Source organism: Chinchilla lanigera, unplaced genomic scaffold (genome assembly GCF_000276665.1).
Source record: "Chinchilla lanigera isolate Chin_1 unplaced genomic scaffold, ChiLan1.0 scaffold00033, whole genome shotgun sequence".
Classification (NCBI taxonomy): Eukaryota; Metazoa; Chordata; class Mammalia; order Rodentia; family Chinchillidae; genus Chinchilla; species Chinchilla lanigera.
In genome coordinates, this window is record NW_004955434.1 from 18,126,282 (window position 1) to 18,151,775 (window position 25,494).

At 40.9% G+C, this 25,494-nt stretch overlaps 1 protein-coding gene across 1 annotated transcript in view; it reads right to left on the bottom strand.

Annotated features, from left to right (window-relative positions):
- Ttc39b (tetratricopeptide repeat domain 39B) overlaps positions 1–24,577 on the bottom strand; it is a gene marked incomplete at its 5' end in the record, with an annotated part of 87,339 nt that extends 62,762 nt beyond the window's left edge. Inside the window, 1 exon segment of the mRNA XM_005388704.2 lies at positions 24,543–24,577. Within this exon segment, the coding sequence (XP_005388761.2) occupies positions 24,543–24,577 (35 nt within the window).
- Between the last annotated feature and the right edge of the window lie 917 nt (positions 24,578–25,494).

A 25,494-nucleotide genomic window follows, 5' to 3' on the forward strand; every position in this document is an offset into this window, starting at 1 on the left:
TATCTTTTTATTGCTCTTTTTTTTATTCTCTTTAAAATTAAAAAAGGAAAAGTGCTGTTAGGGTTCTGACTGTGGTTTCATCACAGTATTAAGGAAATCTTTGCGTCCACGTACATCGCCACAGTTTGAACGCCGACTGAGTCGTACTGGGAGCTGCTAGAAGCTCTGGGAAGCGGGCCTCGTGGGAAGCAGGGCCTCGTGGGAAGCAGGGCCTCGTGGGAAGCGGGCCTCGTGGGAAGCAGGGCCTCGTGGGAAGCGGGCCTCGTGGGAAGCAGGGCCTCGTGGGAAGCCTGCACCGGGTGTGAGGCTGCTCAGCTGCAACCCGGTAACCCAATACCTCAGAAAAGCACTGTTAGCGAAGGAGCTGGCCTGGCCTTCCCACCCCTCCCTGCTCCTGCTCAGTACGTGCTGCCTGACTCCACGTGAGCTCCCAACAAGATGTGCAGTCCATCTGCCAGCTTCGCCAGGGCGCAAACCCACGGGGTCACCCATCTTGGACTCTGAAAACTACAAAACTGTGAGCTAAGGAAACACCCCTTTTCTTTCGCTCTGCACACCATTGTTTCTGGCTTTTGCTGTTCTTTCTGTTTTTCCATTTTTGCAGTGCAATACTGTATACTGTCTCTGTTTTGTTTGACGGTATCATGGATTGAACCTACGGCTTCCACAGTGACATATATCCCCAGCCTTTTTTTAAAGACCAGGCCTCATTAAACCCCTAAGGAACCTGGAATAGGCTCAAACTTGTGTCCTGCTGCCTCGACCTCCAAGACTAAACTTTTTTCTCAGTAAGTTAGCTGCCTCAGGTATTTTGTTAAAGCTACACAAACCTGACTAATATAACACACATTTATGCAATTCTTCCTTATTTCCTTCAGTAAAAGCTTTTTAAGTATATGTATACTGCAATGATGTGCATGTATGCTTTAATTAAAAGAGCCAAGGTATACTTTTATATTTCTCCTTTTTTTGTTGTTGATTTTTAGTTTTTCTGGTTTTTTGGTTTTGGTTTTTTGAGACAGGATCTCACTAGGTTGTTCAGGCTGGCCTTGACCTCACATGTGGCATGGAACTCAAGGCAACCCTCCTGCCTCAGCCTGGAATTACAAGCTGGCACCACCACACCCAGCTTGCTCCAGTTTTACAGTCTGTACCACCAACATAACCACATTTACTAGAAAATACAGCTGAAAAAAACATTTGTTTGTTCCATTCCCAAATATAACTTAGATGTTACGCTCACATAATGGAGGAAAGGTATTTTTAACTAACAAAAAAATATATTGTTATTTGGCTGCAAGAGGCTTTAAAAAATATCATATTTCAATTAAAGACATTAGTGCAATGGAAAATACACCCTTATTTTGCTTTGTTTATGCAGCTCTAATTTCTTCTAAGTTTTTAAATGGCTTTGTGGTAGAAGTCACATTTAAAGCACACAATGGTCTTTAATGTATTCACAGAGGCATGCACCTGTGACTACAGTGCAATTTTACAACATTCTGTCACCTAAGTGTACCCACCCATTAGCAGTGACTCTCTACTTTCCTATTACCTCTAGTTCTCCAACAAGGCCAGTCTACTTTCTGTATCAATAAATTTGCTTCTTCTAGACATTTCATGTCAATGGAATCACAGTATGTGGTCTTTCCCAACTGGCTTTTTTTTACTTAACATGTGTTCAAGATTCACCCACGCTACAGGATGTAACAATACTTCATTCCTTTTTTCCTAGATAATATTCCATTGTTTAGCTATACTACATCGTGTTTATCATTTCATCTGTTGATGGTATATGGATTATTTCTAATTTTGGACACTATGAATAATGTTTCTACTGACACACATGTGGCAAGTTCTCATCTGAGCATAGAACTGCTACGTCATAAGGAACTCTACACTTGACGGTTTAGAGAACTGACAGACTGTACTCCAAAGTGGTTATGTGGTTTTACATTCCCACCAATTATGTATGAGAGTTCCAATTTCTTCGCAGCTTGGTGACTACCTTTTATTGTTCATTTTAGTGGGTATGGTGGTATCTCATTGTGGTTTTGACTCATCTTTGTCTCAAGACTAAGTATGGTGAGAATCCTTTTACGTACTTACCAGCTGTGTGTTATCTTTTTAGAGAAATGACTATTCATATTTCTCCATTTTATTTGGCTACCCATCTTATTATTATTTCCCTGTTCTAATCTTTAATCACTAAGTAGAACTACTTTCAAATAAAAAGTTCACAGCTCTCTTTGTTCATACTTTTAATTAAAGCAAAATCAGCAAAACCAATTCAGATTTCATCTCAAAAAAAAAAAAAAAAACCCACAAAGGCCTGATTTCTATACATAGGTTTAAATGTTAGCTCATTTGAAAAACAAAAAAAAGAAAGTTAGTTTCAAAAATTAATAAAAATATACCTAATGTTCTCAGAATATTCTCATGATTTCTCCTTAGCGGGGAACAGACCTGAGCGCAGACAGCCAGCTGACCTGCTCCAGGAGCCACCGCTTCTACGTTTCGAAAGCCCACCAGTGGGACAGCACCCTCTGAGCGGAGAACGTGCTCCAGGTACCCACGCCCCAGCCAGCAGTCGGCAGAAGGCAAGAGGTGCCCCTGCCAACAGTGAGAAAGGAAGAGCAGCCCCGACTTCAACAGCGAGGCCCCAAAGGACACCTCACTGTACCCGGCCTGGCACCAAATGCTATCAAACCCAACAGAATGTAAATCCAACTTTTTCCTCTGAAATCAGCCTCCATCTTTGCAGATCAGAAAAATGCAGTACATGAGCCAGTGTGAATGTCAGCCACGCATCTGTCAGTGTCGCCTTAGCCCTATATAAAGAAGGGGAAAGACTGGTTCATTCAAATCCAGTCACTCCTTATCCATGGGGATACTCTAAGACCCCTAGCCAATGCCTGAAACCACAGATAATACTGATCCCTATAGGAATATACTGTGTGTTCCCTGTACATGCTTACAATGAAGTTTAATTTATAAATTCAGCACAGTAAAATATATATACTATGTATTCCCCGTACACACCTACAATAAAGCTTCATGTACCAGTTAGGGACACTAACACATCAACAATAACTATGAATAAAATAAAAAATTATAGCTTGGCATGATAGCATATACCCATAATCCCAGCACTCTGGGAGACTGAGGCAGGAAGATTCCAAATTCAAGCTCTGCCTAGGCAACTGAGTGACTTACCAAGATCCTGTCTTAAAATAAAAAAATAAAAATCAGCTAGGGACTGGCTCCATGCAAAGGCCCTAAGTTCAATCCTCAGTACTGGAAAAAAAATTTTAACAATATATTGTAATAAAAATTATATGAATGAGTCCCCTCTCACTCTCCCTCCCTCCAAAGTTTCCTGGTTCTTCAGTGGACTATAGTATTTTCAGACCATGTCTGACTGCAGCAGCTGAAGCCACACGTGAGGAAGGACTGCTATGTATGGGTGGACTCAGAACTGTTAAACTCATCAAAAGATGCTTCCCTTTACTCTGTCCTGTTTCACACTTTTATTAGAAACTGGAATTACAATAGAAAAAACAAGATAAAGCCCTCGGAAGAAAACGATGAAGCTGGGCAAGACTGCAGTGAACGGACCAACGAACCATAATCTCAAAAGATCACGCTCTAGGAGGATGGATTCTGTCTAGCAAAGGAAAATGTAATTTTCGCCCATGAACATTTCAGGAACTCCACATTCCAAAGACTGTGTCAGGTTTTAAGACATACAAAATCATTCAGGCACTGTTCTCAAAGATAATACCTGAAAATAAATTATAAATTCCTCAATTTGGATCAAAAAGTTCACCTGAACAACAGCAGGATAAAAGACATGTGAGTTAGCAACATATTAGTGAAAAGTTGTGAATTATTTAAAAGTGAACTGATTAATACAACAGAACGTTAACAAGGATGCAATTTAAGCTTATTAACAGAAACATAATATCTTGAAGAGGAAGGCCACAGCCTGTCCTAATTTTCACTTAATTGGATTTTTTTTAAATAATCATCTCTTGAGGTCACTCCACAGCAAAGTGAAAAACAGTGGAAAAGAATAAAACCTCATTTTCATATAAAAATATAAGCCATTTTCAGGCCCTACTCCCTAAGAAACTGAAGGTAGGGACTGCTGTGTCTTTTGAAAAGCAACTATCAGCCGGGCGTGGTGGCGCACGCCTGTAATCCCAGCACTCAGGAGGCTGAGGCAGGAGGATCACTGTGAGTTCAAAGCCAGCCTGGGCTACAAAGTGAGCTTAAGGCCAGCCTGAACTGCATAGCGAGACCCTGTCTCAAAAAGACCAAAAAATAAATAAAAGAAAAGAAAAATAAAAAAAGAAAAGCAACTATCCCTGGAAGAGGTCCTCCTTGCCCACAGGCATGGCATCTCATCAGCAAAGTAGGAAACCTGAAGCCACAGCCAGCATCTTTTAGGCAAAGCAAATCATATTCCTTCCATTATTGATAAGAAAATAGAGTAAATGTTGGATTGATGAGAGATGTAAATGGCTCCTGTCTTATTTTGATGTGTTCTCTTTTCTGATCTTTTTTAAAATGCAGAACAAATCCCTAACCTATAGGAAGGTTTGCCCACTTTTCACAGAAAACTTCCCACCTGATCTGCGACCTGACTTTCCTCACCACAAGACTGCGGTGCGGCTCAGGAGAGCATGTGAGGGCGCTCAGAACTCCGCTTCTATCCCAGGGACGCCTCCCCTGCAAGCAGTGTGAACTGGGACCATGCCCTCACAGTGTTCTCATCAGCAGAAGCAAAGGACAGGCAATCCCTGGCCTCGCTACCTCACAGAGATCTCCGAAGGAAAAAGTGTGTCCGTTTTACAAAACCACCTTTTAAATAGAAATATCACAGAAACACGAGGGACGTCAGTGGTGCCGATGGCATTAGAAGGGGCAGTGCTGGGTGCCAGGACGTCCCACTAGAAGGACCAGGACATGTCTGCACTCAGCAGCCCCGCCTACATGCTTCCACCAGTCCTGAGGCAGAGACTGCCAAAACAGCATTCTGTCAGCTTCACCAAGTTCCTCCAAGTCGGGACCCAAATATTCTCAGGGCACAGAGCAAATGGAGGTTTTCAGTATGACACAAGTTGTCTTTTAAAATATGACAACCTAAAACAAAGAATAATAATTTTTTAAAAATAACAAAAACAACTTTTCCTTTCGTTTGCCTCATAATCCATGCAAAGCAGAAATTACGGCTACTCATGTCAGTTTTTGAGACTAGACGGTGCATCTCTTTGCTGGGTTCTTGGGCTACAGCTTACAACTCACCACAGGTTGACTACTGCCTTCTTTTTAGCTGTGACGAGTGACTTATGCACGTCCTAAGGGCAGGAATTATCTCAGTCCAGGGATGCTCAGTGTTTGATAAATGATAACACTTTCATTGATTCTGTTAGCACCCTTGTGCCAGTCTTCCCACGTGGCGTTTTACATCACATAGGCAGATCACGGAAAATACATTACGCAGAGACCTCCACCCACAAACAAGCCGCCTTCCGTACATTCAAGGGCTGTCCCTACAGACATCTACTAACAGGAGAAACAAAACAGAAAGAAAAGCACATATATACTTAAGTAACTAAACCCCAGAGCTCAATCTCCTTTAGCTCTTCAATGTGTGGCTATTTTCATAGTCGATGTAAGTCTTTATGCAGCCTACAGTATGAAGCAGGCTTGTAAGATGGTTTTGCTATGCAGAAACGCTACTGCTTTTAATAAACAAAACAGCAACAAACCTAAGCTAATCATAAGGAGGCATAATGGCAAATAAATGTGATTTGCTAGGTTTGCTGGGTCACAGAAAGGCTCAAATTCTGTCCCACCCACCAGCTAAGAAGATAATGACGATAGCCCTAAATCACAGAGAAATTGAAACCTGGGACTTCTGTTTTCTAAAATGCAGTCACCTGTAAAAACTTCAAATAAACTATTCAGTAACCCCTAATCTAAAATGATCACCAAAGAAACCCATTCCTACCATACTTGAACGGTCACTAACGACGTTCTACACCTGTGGACTGATAGGATATCAAAAGAAAAGTAAACCACGTAGGAAATTCCCATCAAACTCGTGTTCAGCTTGGTCTTTCTCAATTAAGCCCCTAAATCTCTCTGGACAAGATGGCAGAATAGCACGACTGAGCCATTTCTTATTTGATTACATCCCCAGCACCATATTTTGACTAATGTCTTGCTGTTTGTTTGGAGAGGCATCTCTAATACACACAGCTCTATCCTGTCCAACATGTTCCTCACGTCTTGGGTGAGGATACAGTAAATATTCTTACTATACATGTGACTGACACAAAGGACAGACCATTCATGACAGACATCACAGTCAAGATTCAAATAAGCTTAAAAAGACTAATGCCAGGAGAAACAACAGAAAAACGAAAGTTAACATAAAATAATGGTCCCAGTACAAAATGAAGAGACCCACCTCAGCAAGAGTTTAAATGTACCATTCAAGTTTTAGGTGAGAGTCAAAATGTGTAACATATCTGGGAATAGCATAATTTGCTAAGCATGATAGACCACAGATGGGCACAAATTCTGTCATCCTGCCAGTGGAGAATGGGCTCTGGGAGGTTCCTGAATAGGTGGTCTCTTTGTTACTACTGATCACTAAAATAATGTGCTATCTGGGAGGCAAGATCTCAACGACTAGTGGCTTCAACTTCCCGTCACTAGGAACACCAAAGCTCAGAACCACGCCGTGCCATGAGAAATCTCAGGCAATCACATGGAGGGTAATAAAGCGGCTGGCCAACAGCTACAGCTAAGTTCCTAGCCAACAACCTGCATTAACTGGCCAGCCAGGTAAATAAGCTGTCATGCAAATGATCCTCCAACTCCAACTAAGCCCCCTAGGTGATTCCAGCGATATGCTACCCCTTCCAACTCTACCAAGACTACAGATTCATAGACAAAAAAATGATTGTTCTTGTTTTAAGGCCTCTTAAATTCTGTGCTGGTTTGTTACACAGAAGTATAACAGGAAAAGTACACTGAGTCATAAGAACTTTCAGCTGACCACATTATACTTGGAACAATGAGTTCAGTTTTGGTTGTCACCATTTAGAAACTATCTTAAGTCAAATACAAAGGGATCAGAATGCTGAGAAAACTGGACTATATCACATGAGGAAGAGTGACAGAACTAAGCCTCAAGGTGCAAAGGTGCACAGGGAGGTCAGGTCAGCATTTCACATATTTGAAAGGCTACTTTACTTTGTAAAAGTACCCGGATGATTGTATCCTGCTACCAGTGTGACAGAGGCTGTGCAAAGTTTATCTGTTAAGGAAGAACTTTCTAACAGCCTCTTAGAAATGGAACGGACAGATGGTTTTGGGGATCAAGGGAAATCTTCTGCGAGAATATCTCTCATGAAAAGTTATGCTCTACCCTCATCAATTCTCAAATATGCAAGAATTCTAGCGGATGGAGTCTATGCAACTCTCTACCTTCCATCTCTCAGGGGAACTGCTGATGGTGACGAACAGCAACTTGAGCCTAAAATTCAAGAAACCCTCGATTCATCCCCCTGGCATTCCTTTCGTCGGCTGTACTTCTCCGTGTTCCTTAACTGGCCTGCCACTAAAGAATAATCTGCCCTTCAGTCGCAGCCCTGCTCTTTCTAAAATGAGCCAAAGACTTAACTGTAAGTGTAGTGTTAACAAGTGGAAAGCAAGTGAAAATTGTTAGGATGATCTCTGGGCACAAGGGAAAAAAAACAAACCTAACCACTTTTATTTTTCATGATGCGTAATATCTAGAAGTTCACTGTGGCTCAAAAAAGAAAAAAGGAGGGTGCTGCCCCAAGTCAACTTTTCGATGAAGGGACATGATACAACAGCTTCAAGGAACACTGGTTTGTCACCTTTCATCACGACAGAATTATGGTCGGCACTCGGAATGACCTTGAGCGTAGGATTTAACCTTTGTGCTACTCATTTCCTTCACCTCTAAATCCACAGTAACAAGCCAGTAATATTTAAAAAAAATTCAGATTAACCACAAGTACTTGACCTGGCACAGAAAACATCTGAAAATAAGTCTAGTTCATTTCTTCACCTCTAAGTTGGAAAAATGACAGAATTTATTAACATAACCAACTTCCCTTCCTCTCATACTAGACTATGAGCTCCTCCAAAGCGGGGATCATTTCTTATTTACTAATCTAGATCCAGCGCTTAAAGTGCCTATCACATGCTTTTTGAACTCATGAAATTATTCCTGACCTGTCATACCAGCTCAAAGGTCCAAAGAATCTGTGGCTTCAGATTCAGGGACAGAATCAGCCGCAAGTGCTTAAGTGTCCTGTGTAGGGTCACAAAGTACCTGTACTTCTACAGCTGAAAAAATTACCACAGTTGTAATGAAATCATTCAGTAGCTTTTAAATGCTCCCCTTACCTGCTAAAAACACATGCTCCATAAGACCAAATACATTTTGTTCAGCATCACATCCTCCAAGCTTGGTAAAAGCTTTAAAACAAATGTAAACATTCACTGAATGAATCAATGAATGAATAATACCTGAATGAACAGAAGTTCTTTGCAAGTCTCAGTAAGGCAGAATTTCCTAATTGTAGCAGCCTTCTTAATCAAACTCAAAGTAGCTGCATTTAGGTCTGACAAAATGCTTAAAAATAAAAACAACAGATGTTTGATCCCTGGGTGGTAAAAAAAAAATCTTTAAAAAAAAAACCTGCCTTTATTTTATGCTGCAAGAAGTTAATCAAAATCCACCCCAAAAGCTCATATAATACGTCAGCCTAAGTCAAACATATTCTGCATCTCCGAAGATGACTGTTTCATATTTAGAAATGTTTTGATTACTAACCACTGAACATACCAACTTTTTAAAAATCACTTTCGTGGGGCTGTAAGATACAGCAATGAGACCAGTTCACTAAAATAATATGACTCTCTTTTAACAAAGACAAGAACATATGAAGGTTATGCTGGAATAAAAAATCAGCCCCTCTCTGTACAAAATGCCCAAAATTCATTTACTCCTAACTCGGCAAGGGTACAGCTGCAGCTGCCGGTGAATTCCAAAGGCTGAAAGTGGGACATGATGACTAAGGACAGATGTTCAGACTTCAGCGTCTGCGTCACACACAAAAAAAAACAAAAAACGCACAATTGGAAAGGGTGGCCACACAAAGGTCGCTTTGCGGGAGCTTGCCCTTACTGCAACTGGCCACAAAGAGACCGGCTGAAGCCCACACCTTCTGGTCAGAGGTGGATATCCAGGATGGTCAGCACAAGCTATTTATGACGGCATGCCCCGTTACTAATCACTGAGATTTCAATTATCCTAACAGAACAAAATACCACAAAGAAGCCGGCAGAGGACAGGAGATAACCACAGAGTCAAACATCCTCACCCTGCTATTGTTCTGCAGCGGGAGTCTCGGCGGCCCCAACGTGCACCTTGCAGCAACAATAAACCAGCCATGGCACCCACAAGACCAGACGCTCTGCAGCACCAAGAGGGCTGTTTTCTCCAATTACAGCGCTCAGCCTTGCAAAGTTATAAAGGGGAGGGGGAAGGGGAAATCCTAGCAAGCTTGACAGAAGCTTTAACGAAGACGTCATCTAACAAAACCTGCGGGTGCCCCTGTGACATTTAACTCTGGTTTAAAATTTTTATATAGGTTTCCTTAAATCCTCACAGATTTAAAAAGAACCTTGTAATCATGCCCCCCGGGAACTGCTGAATAAACACCACATACTCACAGATTCAGAGCAGCTGTAACTTTGGAAAAATGAACACAGCTCTACTATGAAGATGTCTTTCTCTCTCTTCTACCAGATTTTTTTAAAATCCGACAAAAAGAAGAGACAATCCTCAATACGGGAGCCAACGAAAAGATTCAACTTCTGTTTTATTCCCGAGTCTCCAAGGAGACTCTCAAGTACCAGACACAAGCAAAGAAGTTGCCTCCGAGGCGGCCGCCAGCACGCCCGAGCTTTGCAGAGCAGAATTTAAGACATGTCAGTTAAAACGACAGCTACACTACACTCACTGCTGTAGCGGATGCTTCTGCAGGAAGGGATGCCGGGAGATCTCCTCCCCGATTGCTGCTGCAGCCTGGTTCTAATCCATCACTGTTTAATTATCCCTGAGAAACAGGCAAGAAAAATACAAATGGTCTGGATTTATAAGAAGTACAGAATATAAAGATTTTTCACCTAATCTAGGGACGGATCTCCCACCTAAAGAGGGACAATTAAAGAGAAGAATTACTTTTTTGTTTCAAGGAAAATGCAAGAACAAGCTGTTATTCCCAAGTTAGACTTAGATTTTTATATACCAGACTTTAAAAAACAATTAAGGGAAAATCAATTTGTTCAGTTTCTAGTCTAATAGGTTAACTGCACAAAAGTTATATTAGTGAATTAAAAACACGTAAGACATGACAGTCATACCACTGTACTTGGAAATGGCACTTTTGAATTAACATTTGATAAATATTATTTGAAGTGGTTTTGATGAAACTTAAAAAAAAAAAAGAAAAGAAATAGACTTAGAGAAGACTTCAAAAAGCCTAACAGCATAATTGTGAAGTTCAGCTATGCTTTTCTTCTCTGAATAGCTAAAAGCTCTCCTGCCAAATGAGACAGTCAGTGACAGTCAGTGACTCTTGCCCTAGAAGTGAAACATTTTTCTTATGGGGCTCACTGCCTACAGATTGGGGGAAAAATTTTGCTAGCTAATCCTCAGAGAGGACTGACACCTAGAATATACAATATGAATTCAAAAATATTAGACCCCCCCAAAATAAAAAACCCAACCAAAAAATGGGCAACTGGAATCAACATTTCTCAGAAGAATTACAAATGGCCAATGGCCAACAAATACATGAAGAAATGTTCAGCGTCTCTGGCCATTACAGAAATGCAAGTTGAAACAACACTGAGGTTCCATCCAGAAAGAACGGCAACATCAAAAAATCGAAGTAAATGCTGGTGAGCCTGCAGGGCAAAGGGGCCCTTCTACGCTGTTGGTGGGAACGTAAACCAGTTCAGACACTGTGGAGATCAGTATGGAGAAGCCTCAAAAAACTAAAACTTCCATTCATGGCAAATACCCCTTCTGCGCATTTTCCCAGAAAAGTTAAAGACATCACATTACAGTGACACATGCAGACCCATGTTAATAGCAGTGCAGCTAAGTCTTGCAAGTGGTCTATATGTCCATCAACAGATGAACAGATAATGAAAATGTGGAGTTTATACACAATGGGGTATTAATCTGCCATAAAGAAGAACAGGCTTGATTCAGTTGTAGGAAAACAGATGCACCTTGAAACCACGATGTTAAAATAAATCAGACACACAAGCTTAAACATTGCATGATTTCTCTTCTATGAAAAACCCAAAATATAGGTGAAGATCAAAATAAAAGATGGAGAAAAGAAAATAGAGAAGATCTTTTGCAAATGGGAGGGGGCCAAGAAATGGAGGGAGGGCCAAAGGAGGGGAGAAAAGAATTAAGATGTGCTGTGCACAGTACGCCCCGACTCCCCACAAGCATGTGCTCGCTAAGTACTGCACATATGCACTAATTTACTAAAAAGTAAAAACTGAAAAGGAGAAAGTAACATCAGGTAGGTGTTACTGATAGGTCCAGACTATAAGTAATAAACTCCTTGAAATGAACTAGAAAACAAAGAATATAATGAAAATCTGTCATAATCACATAACCTACAGATAATCATGGTTGGGATTTTGGCTTTGTTTTTTTTTTTGGCAGTACCAGGGACTGAACTCATGACCTTGCACTTGCCAGGCAGGCGCTTATGCCACTGAGCTATATCCTCACCCCCAATTATTAATATATATATATATATTTTTTTTTTGGTTTTTGGTTTTTTTCCAGTACCGGGAATCAAACTCATGACCTTGTGCTTGCCGGGCAGGCGCTGTGCCGCTGAGCTAAATCCCCAGCCCCCGGGATGTTGTAAAAATTTACTTTTAGTCCTCTTCAATGCATATCATATGAGGGGCCTGATACATACAACGTACCCTATCTTGTGAGCAGACCTGAAAACTAAAGAGCTATGACAACTCCATGTATTTTTTCTTTAATACTATTGTTCTACCTGTAGTATATATTACCATTTTCACAAAGATTTAAGATTACATGCCCAGATATGTGGCATATTATTAACCACTTACATTCTGAAGGTGCTCTAAAGAGTTAGCGCATGCAAGGACAGTTCATCTGTGTGCCTACCACGTGCAGGCATCAGGGATACAGCAGGGAGCACGGTTCCTGCTCCCCTGAGGCTCTCAGTCCAGTAGGGAGGCCAGCTGTTTGTCAAATGTGAGTCAAAGCAAAGGATACTATACTACACGTGAGCACCACACACATCAGGGCCCCAGGGGGACCTCGGTTCACGAACTTAATTCTTCCCAGATACTGGTTGCAAACTGAATTGGACGGACCTGAATCAAATTCAAGTTAGGTTCAATGGTGACCTTGTGGGGAAACTTGGTTTGGTTCTCATCCAATTCAGTTTGCAACCAGAATCATGGAGTTCGTAAACCGAGGTTCCACTGTGTAAGTAACCCGGTGTCTGAAGGCCAGAGCTTCTCAAGGGAGGAAAAGACAAGAACAAGCCCAACTGCAAAATGGTCAGCATAGTGTACTTCATACCTTCATCTTTTGATTAATATAAATCTCTAAACTAATCTTTAGACATTTTTTCCTATATCAATAGAAGTTTTAGGTCTAGCATCCAACTACTTTGTAAATAACTAAGAAATTACACAAGATAAACTACCTGCGTCATTTCAGATATCCCTAAAGTGGCCGGTTACTACTGGTTTCTAAGCATCTCCACCTTAAAATTAATGGCTCAGAATCTCACGAAGGCTCCCCTGATTGAAATGATGTAACAACCTGACATATATTTTTTACAAGACTACTGTAACACAGTCTAAGAGGGGAAAAAATGTCCCAACAGTTTACATAGATATTCTGCTCTAAAGAAAAGGGAGCACCACTCCCCACACTCCTTAAGAGGTTGCACACAGTGACTTCCTTGCAAAGACTGTAATGTGGAAGGGAGAGGAGCAGCATTACAGTGGAAAGGCCTGACGAACAGTATGCCAGCCCTGAGATCCAGGTCAACAACAGCAACACTGATAAGTCATGTGATAGCACGTGTGCCTGATAGGACATGATGAAAATGACTTCAACTCTCACATCTTCCTTCCCAAATCCCACACAAAACACCAGTCCAACCATGAAAAGTTACGAGACAAACTTCAGCGAGAGAGCAACCTACAAAACGCACAACCAGTGCTCTTCAAACCTATCAAGATCAAAAAAGGGGACAGTCTAAAAACTCACATGGCCAAGAGGAGAGTCTATGGAGACCTGACAAATGTCCAGGGATACCCTGCATAAGATCTTGGAACCAAAAAAAAAAAAGTTATTAGGTAAAAAGTAAGGAAATGTGAAAACAGTATGGACTTCAGTTAACGGTAATGTAGTGACGCTGCTTTATTAACTCCAACAAGTATACCACACTATTATAAAATATTCATAATTGGAGCACTCTAGTATCTTTCTAATTTTTCTGTAAATCTAAAACTGTTCTTTAAAAAATAAAACTATACAAGCTGGGCATGGTGGCTCACGCCTGTAATCTAAGTTTGAGGCTAGCCTGGGCTACACAGTGAGCTCAAGACCAAACCTGAGCTACATAGCGAGACCTTGTCTCAAAAAACTAAAAAATAAAACTATGAAAAAATATCTCCCAAGGTGAAAGTAACCTTGCTTCTTCTGATCATTAGTAAAATATATCCTGCAAGACAGTTTGACAATATATTGGGTATTGTGGTGCATGTCTAAGATCCCAGCAGTCAGGAGATTGAGGCAGAAGGACTGCTGCAAGTTTGAAGCCAAGAATTCCTTCTGCCAGTTGGTGAAATGCTTAAAACACACTAGCCTAACTGAAGAACAAAGAATCATTTGCCTTAATCTGCCCTTAATATTTAAACAACAACAAAATTTCAATTTTTTTACTTTAGTACTGAAACTGTCCACTCACACAGGCCTGGCTGAAGAACAAGTCTGAAAGGGGGGAACAGAGGCTTCCCAGACACTGTCATCCACGTCCACGCTCTTTGCCACGTCTGCCCCAAGCCAGCTGCTGTGGCTTAGATCTAAAATGGCCCCGAAAGTCTCGTGTGTTGGGGTGACTGGACGCTGGGGCATTCTTGGGAATGTAGCTGTGGGCCACTGTGGAGTGACCTGTCAAGGTGTCTTTCTCTGCCTGGCTGCTCCTTTTCTCTCTGCCTCCTGCTCAGCGTGACGTGAGCAGCTTCCCTCAGCCAGACCCCTCCGCCATGCCTTTCTGCCCTGGAGCCAGCAGACCACGGGCTAAACTGCTGAGCCAAAATAAAGCTCCCTTCCTTTAAATTGTAGGTGTTGAGTATTTCGTCCCAGCAACAAGAAAGTAACTTCAGACACTAGCACACTTGATGTACAGAATGTGCTTACCAAGTGTTCGTTAAACCTAGAGTATCTTACACATCCAAAAAGACAGCCTTGAGAAAAAAAAAATGGAAGAAAAACTGCAAAGCGTGTTGTCCTTTTCCCTGGTTAATGAGGTAAGTCTCAGAAATGCAGAAATGAGCATAAATAACACTTACTTTCATTTGTTGTAATTTTAAAATAAGCTTTTTTTTACTTTTTTAAAAGCATTTTATATTTTAGGAAGTCACTGTAAGGCTACATCAAAATAGCTATACAGTGGTGGCACACCCCTGTAATCCCAGCACTCAGGAGGCTGAGGCAGTAAATTCACCGTGAGCTTGAGGCCAGCCTAGCCTACACGGTCAATTCAAGGCCAGCCTAAACTGTATACCAAGACCTTGTCTCAAAATAAAGCAAAAAATATAAATAACTATATCAAGTGTCTTGCACCTTAGGAGGAAAGATTTTACAACAGTAATGCTTCTTAATATAACACTGCACAATAGTTGTATGTGTGTATACATACATGTGTGTAAACATACACTCATAACATTAATTTTGCACTGTGCAGTTTTACAAAATGTTTTCAAAAAAATATTTCACAGGTTAAAGACATGTCACAAAATAAAATTTTATTTGTATGCAATGTATGAAAAAGCAACACAGATAAACAGAAAAAAAAGAACTGACACTATTTTAGTGACCAAGTTCTACTACAAGTCAGGATCCAGCTATGTATCTAAATAATGTAATTGCACTGATCTAAAAAGAATGCTGTCTTTAACACATATGCTTTAATCAACCAATCATGGAACTTATTTTCTTATAGTGATCATGCTGATAGGGCAAGAGAGACTCCATTTTCTGTTTTTAACTCCATATTAAGAGAAGTCACTTAAAGTTCACCTAGGCTGTAGTTCACCCCAGTCACCTTGGTTAGTTACCAATTCATCAGAACAGAGTCATAAAATGGGAATAGAACAAACAGGACATACTGAGAAGTGGGCTAAAAGTTAAATTGCAATGGTTATTTGGAATTCGGCTGTCTGACCTTCTGGGAAAAGTAAACTTTGTGATATTTTTGTGACATTCTTATAAGATTCCCAAAAATGAGGTAATAGTTACAATGGAAACCTAAAATGTACTTAAAATGAAGGTGAGACCCAGATCAGGGCAGACATTTTGTCTGGCTCCTGGTTAGAGACTGTCTGTCAGCCGGCTTAATAAAGCTTTGTTCATTCCTGCCTTTTTGGTTTTCTTTTGAGTGCCTTTCCTGTTGAACATCCTTGCCATATCAATACAAAATTATTTTAATCAAAGCAAATATACTTTGTGCATTTAACTTCTTTTAAATTGGGGCCAAAATTTATAAATAGCAAAGAATCTTTTAAAGTCAATGAGAAATCTGCTATGCAAAATTTGTATGTACACACACTGTTTTAACTGCATTAGTGAAAGGTCAAGTTACCCTGGCAGAAAAGTTTCTTAATGGCCAAAATAAATAGAAACCAAAACCTTACAACTTCACTGCCTATAGAGGTAACCAAAACTATGCTCACGCCTCTCTGAACAGGGTGCCTCATCACAGTTACAAACAGCTGTAACATTTTTAGCTCTAGTTGTACATTCTGCTTACAGGTAATAAAAGAGACTCCTGGCTGACTTGAATACTTTAATTTTGGACAATAAAAATAAAAAACATAGAAATTATGTCAATAAGAAAAAGTTACATATAAATCCCCAAATAGCTCTTCAGTTTTAAAGAACCACAGAGTCCTTCCAATTTGTCAATAATGATTACATCTTCAGGCCATTTATTAAACACATATAGCACATGATACTGAACCATACATTAGATAGGAAGGTACCAAAACCAAGCACCACTATTCCTTTGAGTTCTATGTATGCTGCTCTACAAATGAGTCAAAACAGGAAGGAGGAAAAACAGAGGGAGTCTAAGAAATACATTAATTTTCAAAAGACATCAGTGGTGAAGTTTGGCACATTTCAAAAGATAAAATTCCTAAGTCCTGTCTGCTTTTAGTTGTTTTATTAGTCCTTTTAAGTTGCTATTTTTAGCAAGAGGTAGATGAAAGGGGAATGGGTAGAAGGAGAAAAAGGCAGAGAAAAGATGGTAGGAAGTTAACAAAAAACAGTTAGCTCACTGGGTCACTTAAAACTCTGACCACTCATGAACTTCAAATGAAAACTGTCAAAGGAGACACTAGCAGTCTTGAATGATGTGTACTTAGCCCAAAGAACTGGACATCACTAAGTTATATATGTATTTGAATTGATCAACACAGCACAAATCATTTTTTAACAAAAGGATACGTACGTTCCCGACGACCTCGCTCCTCACTCAACTTTTGAACAATCACAGCCATCTTCACTGTGCGCGGAACTGCCAACTGCTCAACGACAGCTGTAATTTTAAAAAATCTACTCCACAACCTCACATTCTGCTTTGCCTATTTTCTGAATAGTACAAGCTATAGTCTGAGTAGCGGTGCCCCTTTAGGATTCATGTGTTGAAACCTAACTCCCAAAATGATGTGTAGGAGGTGAGACATTTGGGAGGTGACCAGGGCGAGAGGGCTATACTGCTGTAAATGGTATTAATGCCCTTATAAAAGGACTTGCCCTCTTTTGCCTCTCCCACCATGTGAGTCCACATAGAAAATACCACTTCTGAGAAACAAACCCTCATCAGACACCAAATCTCCAGGTACCTTCATCTTGGACTTCCTGACCCCCTGAAAGATGAGAAATCTGTTGTTTATAAATTACTCAGGCATTTTGTTATAGCAGCCCAAATGGACTGACAGTATATTAATTTAACAAATTCATTAATTTAACAAATATATATTGAGCACCTACTGTGTGCCAAGCCTGGAGCTTCAGTGCAGACTACACCGTGATAAGCAAAGAGACCAGGCTCACCCCAACAAAACTCAGAACCCAGGAACAGATGAGCAAAAACAAGTAATAAGTACAAACACAGAAACAGTGAAAAAACAAACAGGATTCCAAGACAGAGAAATGGGGAAGGCCCAGTAATTTGCATAGTCACTAAGAAAGTGGGAAGAAACATCAGCTAATAAAATGCAGACAGCTAGAAGAAGGCCTTGAAGGAGGAGGAGGAAGCACCATCCAGGCGGGGCGACCTGCAAACTCCCATGCAGAGCAGCAAGGGGCCCAGTCAGTCAGCAAAGGAATACGCTGTCGCTGGAGAGCAGGGAGCAGGGGTGAGAGTTACCCAGACCAGGAGGGCACGCTTGCCCAACTCAAGCCTTAAGAAATAAGGGGTAGTGGAACCTTCATCCTACAGAATGCAAATTCATGGACAGATTTTAAACAAGGCAGTGACATCATCCAATTTTCTAAAAGGATCACTTTGTCCTAGTTCCAATGTACTGTTAAGAAATAAATTATGAAAGAGGAAAATTTGAGAACTGACAGGTGATTTGATAAATGTTACTTCCTAGGTATAACAAACGGTCTTGTGACATCTTTTAAAAAGAGACCTCATCTTTTATATGTGTGAACTAAAATAGGGAAACACTGTCATAAAAGGTATAAAGGTTGGAAAACAGTTCTATATCAATATTAATTTCCTTGACGTCAAGTGATAATTATGTAAGAACATCTTTGAGTTGGGGAGATAGTGTTTTTTGGTGGTGGTAGAGTGATGGTGGTAGTCCTGAGGTTTCTTTTCTTTTTAGATACAGTCTCACTATGTAACCCAGACTGGCCTTAAACTCAATGTGTAGCCCAGGTTAGCTCACACTTAACTCTCTGGCCTCAAACTAAGCTCTGAGTCTAAGATATGAGTATAAATAATCTAGGGATGGATCACAGATGAAATACATTGGTCTTGAGCAGACAACTGTTACAGGTGAGTGATGCATTCATAAGAGTTCAGTTGCCATCCTTTTTACTTTTTTTATATGTTCAAAATTGCTTGTACTGAAACTTTTTTTTTTGGTACCAGAAATCAAACTCAGGAACTTGCACTTGCCAGACAGGTGCTTGTGCCACTGAGCTACCTCCCCGGCCCTAAAGCTTTTTAAGAACAAAATCATTGTAACTGCTGTGTAGAGAATGAGTTGGAAAGACAGAGGGACAGGGAACAAAGGAAATAGAAAAACGTATTAGCCAGCTCCTAAAGTAGTCCAGAAAAAAACCTGATAGTAATTTAAAGCTAATGTAAGAGAGTGGAGTCAGAGAGGAAACCAACAGATGTGAAACATGTCTGAGGGCAGAGATCATTGGGCTTGGCACTGTGGAAGTTAAAGGGAAAGGATAAAGACGTCTGCCAGTATCTACTCCGAGCCAGTGGCGGACTGTGGGTGGAGAAATTCAGAGGAAGAGAAGACTAGGGGAGAAAAAGGTTGTGGACAGCAGAAGAAGGTGGGGACTAAGAGTCCAGTCCGGAACCATAAATTAAGGTGTTGTGACACACAAGTGGATGACTTCAAGCAACACTTGGCTCTACTTCCTGTTACAACTAATGAAAGATCCCCAAGAACAGAGACACACGGAGCAGTATCTTTGTCAATGGAGGAAATTGTCCACAGAGGAAAGGAGAAAAAGAGCAGAACCCTCTGGCTTTCAGATACAACCTGGGCCTTACCAGCCTGGGCTGAGGGCGTCAGAGAGGCTCCTGAGTTTGAAAGGCAACCGCCAACGGCAAGGGCCCTGTGCATGGGGTTCACAAGTCATTCACTTGGCACTACAAACACGCTGACCATGACCACGTCTTCCTACTCTACTGGGCCTCCCCACTAAGACCAAAAAAGCTTTTTTTGGAGCTATGAAATCCTGGCACTCCTTGCAGTGAAAGGAAGCATTTAAAGGACTGCTATTTTCACTTAAAGGGTATACACACACACTCCCTCCCCCAACAGCTTCATATAATGAACTTGGGAAAGTGTAAACACAACAGCAGACCTCATACAAAAGAAAAGACACAAAGAACCAATCCAAGTGTAATAAATACAAGGAAAAGGCACTGCGGATGTGATTCACTATAGGTTATTTATTTATTCACTTTATATCATTCACTCTGATACACATTTTTCAACATGGAACATCCCTGAAAGGTGCATCTTACAACTACTGACAGCAACTTTGACTTGCCATGAGCAAAATTCAGTTCTTTTTTGTTGTTGTTGGTACTGGAAAGCAAACTCAGGACCTTGTGCTTGCCAGGCAGGCATCTGTGCCACTAAGCTATATCCCTGGCCCCTTAAAATTCAGTTCTTAGGGAAAAGATCTACATTTGTTTCTGACAGTTACCTGAGAGCATCACCAACCTGATCCACTTAAAATTAAATTATCTACGAGTAATCAAAACTGCAATTTAAAGGAGGAGAGGGGATTTTGTTTTGTTGTGTTCTGTTTTTGTGGTACTGGGGATTAAACCCAGAGCCTTCCCACTGAGCTGCATTATTTGTTTGTTTGCAAGACATGATCTCAGTGATGACTAAACTGCCCGGGGCTGTGCTCAAACTTGCAGCCCTCATGTTTGAGCATCCTACTGCGCCACTACACCTGGCGAGAAGGAGAAGTTCAATGTGGGTCAGAGTTTCAGGAGACCCGGTCCACGGTCAGGGCCTCCACGGTAGGAACATCATGCCACCAGCAAGCAGAGCAGGGAGCAGTGCCAGGGAAGCAAGGGTAAGGGACCACACACAATACCCAAGGTCAAGGCTCCACGAACCACGCTGCCTAACCCCTAGGCAGCTCCCAACACAATCAAGCTGCCACACTTAAGTTTAATCACCACAGTACTTGAAGATGTTGGGGCCACACCAGTAACTTGTATTCCGATCCCAAACCAGCTTATGATTCAAATTCTTCAAGCAATAAAGAAGATAAACAGGCTTACCAAATAACCCATCAATTCCACTTCTAGGTACATATATCAGAGAATTGAAGATCTAAATTCACACAAAGACTATACTCAATTATTTTACTTATAATAATCAAAAACTAGAAACAAATATCCATCAGCTTATGAACAAAATGATTTATCCATAATTATTATTCACCCATAAAGAGATAAAATACTGATACACACTACAACATGGATGAACCTCAAAAGCCAGATACACAAGAGCATAATCTATATGAAATGCTGACAGAGATAAAATCTATGGACAGAAATTAGATTAGTGCTAACTATTGCTAGAGGGGGGAAAGGGGAGTTACAGCAGAGAAAGGCACAATTATCTTTTTAGATTTATAAAATATTTTAAGCCAGGCGTGGTGGCACACACCTGCAATCTCGGCACTCAGGAAACTGAGGCAGGAGGATCACCATGAGTTAGAGGCCAGCCTGAACTACACAGTGAGACCTTGTCTCAAAAAAAATTTTTTTTATAAATACAATGCAGTGGTGGCTATATACTTCTGAAAATATAATAAAACTCACTAAATTATATACTGAACAGAGTTATGGGATAAAAATTAATATTGTAATTGAGCTGCTCTTTAAATGATTTTCAGTAGGGAAAAATGGCATAGGACGTTTGTTCCTCCCACATACCTCACACCAAGGTTAAAATAAAGGTGGTTTTTTTGTTTGTTTTTGGTTTTTGTTTGCTTTGGGGGTGGTGTGGTTTGGTTTAGTTTCTGACAGGACTAGAGATCAAACCTAGGTGCTCCATGTTCAGCTACATCCCTAGTCTTTTTTTATATTTTATTTTGAGACAAGGTCTCATTAAATCACTAGGTTGTCCAGGGGGTGCTCAATCATGTGATCGTCCTGCCACAGCCTTCCAGAATGTTAGGATTACAGGTGTGCACCACCATGCCTGGCAAGTCTCTCTCTCCTCTCTTCTCTCTCTTCCTCTTCCTCTTTCTCTTCCTCCCTCTCCCTCTCCCCCTCCCCCTCCCTCTCTTTCTCTCTCAGGCTGGCTTTGATCTCATGGTGATCCTCCTGCCTCAGCCTCCCAAATACTGGGATTATAGGTGTATGTACACCACTATGCCCAACTACATTTCTTTAATGTACTTTCCCACCTAGCAGCTTTACTTTTTCTTTCCCTTAGGCGAAGTCTTACATAAAATTTCCCATTGTACCTCTTCCTTTCTTAGTGATAAGATAATATCAATAGCATCTTTGAGCTAATAAAATAACTGTCAAGCTGGTTACAAAAATCAAGGTAGGGAGGAGGGGAAAAGTCCCTGCTCAGACCTGGAAGGAAGAGTTGGGGCCAAAAAAACAGCAAAGAAAAATGAAATCCACTCAGCCTACAGTTGTCAATCATAATTGAACTAGTATGAAGAAAAGTATTAATTAAATATTTTTCCAAATATCATTTACTGATACCTCCCGTGACAGTTAAATGATTGTGTCAGTTTGAGTAAGAGATGCCTATTTCTTACTTATTTGGACCAGCACAGATCTGGGTGTCGCTGAAGGGATTTACTGAAGACAGAAGTAAATCCTCCCCCAGATGTGAGTGGCACCAACCAGTAACTCCTGAGCACGGGTGCGGGACGGTGCTCACAGTCCTCGTGGGGAGGTGGTCCGTGTGCACAGCACATCTGATTCTTTTTTATCTTGTCACCTCCCGCCACTGTCAAATTTAAATGAAATTGTATGTAATCTTCCCAATAAATCTATGACAAGCTGAGGAAACTAAGGCTCACAGAAGCTGCTCCAGGCCTCTCAGCTAGTACACGGCAGGCTGGGACTAGAGCTCAAGTAGCCATGTCACAAAAAGAGAAGCCACAGTGTTGTACTTTGGAGTGCTACGGTTGTGTGTAATATTTACTTCACTCTTCACTGCCAGGCTTTACCATTATCCACAAACTGGCTTCTAAAACCACCCCTCACAATGTGTCCCAGAACTCTATGTTATAGGATTACGCAAGAGATTGAAAAGCAAAGTTGATTCGAATCAGATGAAACCACCGTAAAGGCCAGGGGGACGGCGCTCCTGGAAGGGAAGAGCTAGGTTAGAGCATGGGCGGTCACAGCTAACCTGGCGCCCCTCTGCCTCGGGCTCTGTTACATCAAGTGCTACGGCAGTGTGTGGCTACAACCAAAGTAGGAGAACTCTCTACTGGGGACATTTCCACGGCATTACAAGGGAAACACGCAAGTATTTCAGAGACCATTTTAAAAAACATTAGGAAATAATGCACACCACAAACCTGAAAGAGCAAGATCATCTCCAGAAAGGGCAAATGCTTTAGTCTGGATCTTGAACTGCCCCCAAGAGCCATATGCTTAACGCCTGGCCTCCAGGGTGCAACTACTGAGAACTTTAGGAGGCGGAGGAACCTCTAGGACAATGTGGTGGACTGCGGCACACACGGGCTGTATCGCAGAAAGCTCTAAAAGGCTTGCCCTCACTGCTCCAGGAGATAGCGCCTACCCAGAGGACTTAGACCACTGCGGGTAGGCAGACCCCACTCCCCTTCCTTTCCCTGGCTCCTGGCAACGTGGTGAGATGTTCTGCTACAGCACACGCTCCCGCCGTATATGCGGGCGTGCATGCGTGCATTCACCTGTTGGTTCTCTCCCCCCATTTCTTTGTCCCCTTCCCTCCCTTCCCCTGGGGACTGAATCCAGGAGGCACTGGTTGAACTATACCCCAGTGCCCCTCAGTTGGGATTTGCCTGTTTTTTAACGTATGATTATATGTTATGATTATACACATGATTATAAGTTAAAGAAAAGTCTGTATATGGGGGAAGGGGTAAGGGATATAATACAGTTACTCAATTCTGACTACTAGAATTCCTATCCAGTTGATAGGAAACTAAAAATAAACTAAAAATCCCTCAGTTAGGATTTGCCTATTTTGTACGTTAAAAAACAGGCAAATCCCAACTGAGGGACACTCTACAAATAACACACCAGCTCTTAACAGTTGCTGGTGCATCAAAATACTAAAAGAGGTATCATTTAATCAGCAGAACTATTTTTCAAATAATGCCAGTGATGGCAATGCTACAGTTTAAACCATTTCACTTACACAGTACTGGTTGCCAGGTAAACTAATGAAACCCTTTGCAAAGTGCCCTGGACTGAATTGTGAGTCCTCACTACCACCCATAAACTCACTGCTGAAGCCCTAACCCTCAATATGGGGCCTTTTGGATGAGGTCACGAGAGTGGGGCCACAATAACTGGGATTAGCACACTTTTAAGAACAGAATCTCTCTGTTTGTCGTCCTTTGCCTCTCCTCTCTGCCTCGCCCTCAATCCCTGATGAAGACATAGCAAGAAGGTACCATCCATAAGCCAGGAAGAAAGCCCTCATCAGAACCCAGCCATGCTGGCACCTGAATCTCAGGCCTCCAGCCTCCAAAATGCTGGGAAATTATAAACTATTGTTTCAGCCAGCCAATCTATTATATTGTTAGGGCGGCCATACAGAAAGGCAACTTGAGATATGTACAAAATAATAAACACATTCAGCCTAATCCAATCATCCTACATTTGTAATAATCTTTAGAAATAATTCAAAAATATGACAATGCTACACACATGAAAATAGGTATTACTTAATTTTCAAGTTATTAAACCAGTAACAACCTTAACGTCTCACAATGGGCCAGTGGCCAAGTAAACTGGTATTCTACTTGATCTAATGTAATGTCATTTAAAATTATTACAAAAACTATATAAGCTTATGTTGTAAGTGCTTATAAGATTGAGTGCAAATCAAAAGCAAAAATCTACATTATGAGGCCAGCCACATAAATAAATATGGACAAGTAGTGAAATAATTTGTTGGAAAACTAATTTACTTAACGTTTCAAGAAATAAACTAAAAAATGTATTTGAGAATGTTAGAATTCTTTTTAAGCATAATCATATCCAAACTCTAATTCCAGAGTATTGACTTCTTTTTATTCTGACAGTTATTACTGTCAGAATTACCCCTAAAAATAAAAATGAAATATTTACATTTTATATGCAAGAACCATCAAATTTTTGCTACAACATATTTTTTGCTATATTATTACTTACACTGAAATGGTTTCCAAGGCATCTTCAAAAATGTCCTGGTGGGGAATAAAAAAAAAAAAATACAATGAGTTTCTCAAGAACCAAGAATTCTAAGTGTAAAAAAGAAGTCTGTATATAGGGGAGGGGGTAAGGGATATAATACAATTACTCAATTCTGACTACTAGAATTCCTATCCAGAAATCTGTGTGAATTTAAGTAAGGTTTATTTTTATTGTCATTAAGACTGGTAAAAATACCCTTCAACCAAAGTGGGCTTATTTCTCTTGCAGAAAAAACAATTTCAAACTAACTGGAAGACTGCACTGAGGAGTTAGAAGGCAACTTTTATTACACTGGCAGGCTGGTGGGAATCAGGTCCAAATCACTAGACCACGAATCAGCTTAGAGTTCAGTTTAAATATAGTTTGCAAGCAGGAAGTACAAGGCTGGTGACAGGTTACTACATGATTGGTTACATGCCCTGAGTTATATGTTGTCAAGCAAATAGATTTACTTAAAAGGAATTGTTTATTGTAAGATAAGAACATTCTGGGAGGGAGGGGAGGGGTGTGAGCAGAGCGAGTAGAGTTAAATGCATCTGGACTGGGCTGGTCTGTCCTAGACATGAAGCACTTGAAGCAAGTTGGAAACAACATATATTCTTCTAACTAAGGAAAAACACAAACGACACAGTCAAGCTGGCCCAGGCATTACCAAGGGGAAGCAGCTGGACACAGTCAAAGCTGACTGCATTTAGCAGGCTAGCTATGTGACGAGCAGCACCAACATAGTCATAGGCCATTAACTGATTTTAACTTTTGCTGTAAGATAGCTGTGAGTTGGCTATTTTATAACTGAGAGTTATGCTTTCGTCTCCAGTCCCACTCATCCCAGACACAGAATATAATGAATAAAAAACAAGATACACCACATTTTGTCTTTCCTTTCTGCAGCACTCACCAGCTAGCATCC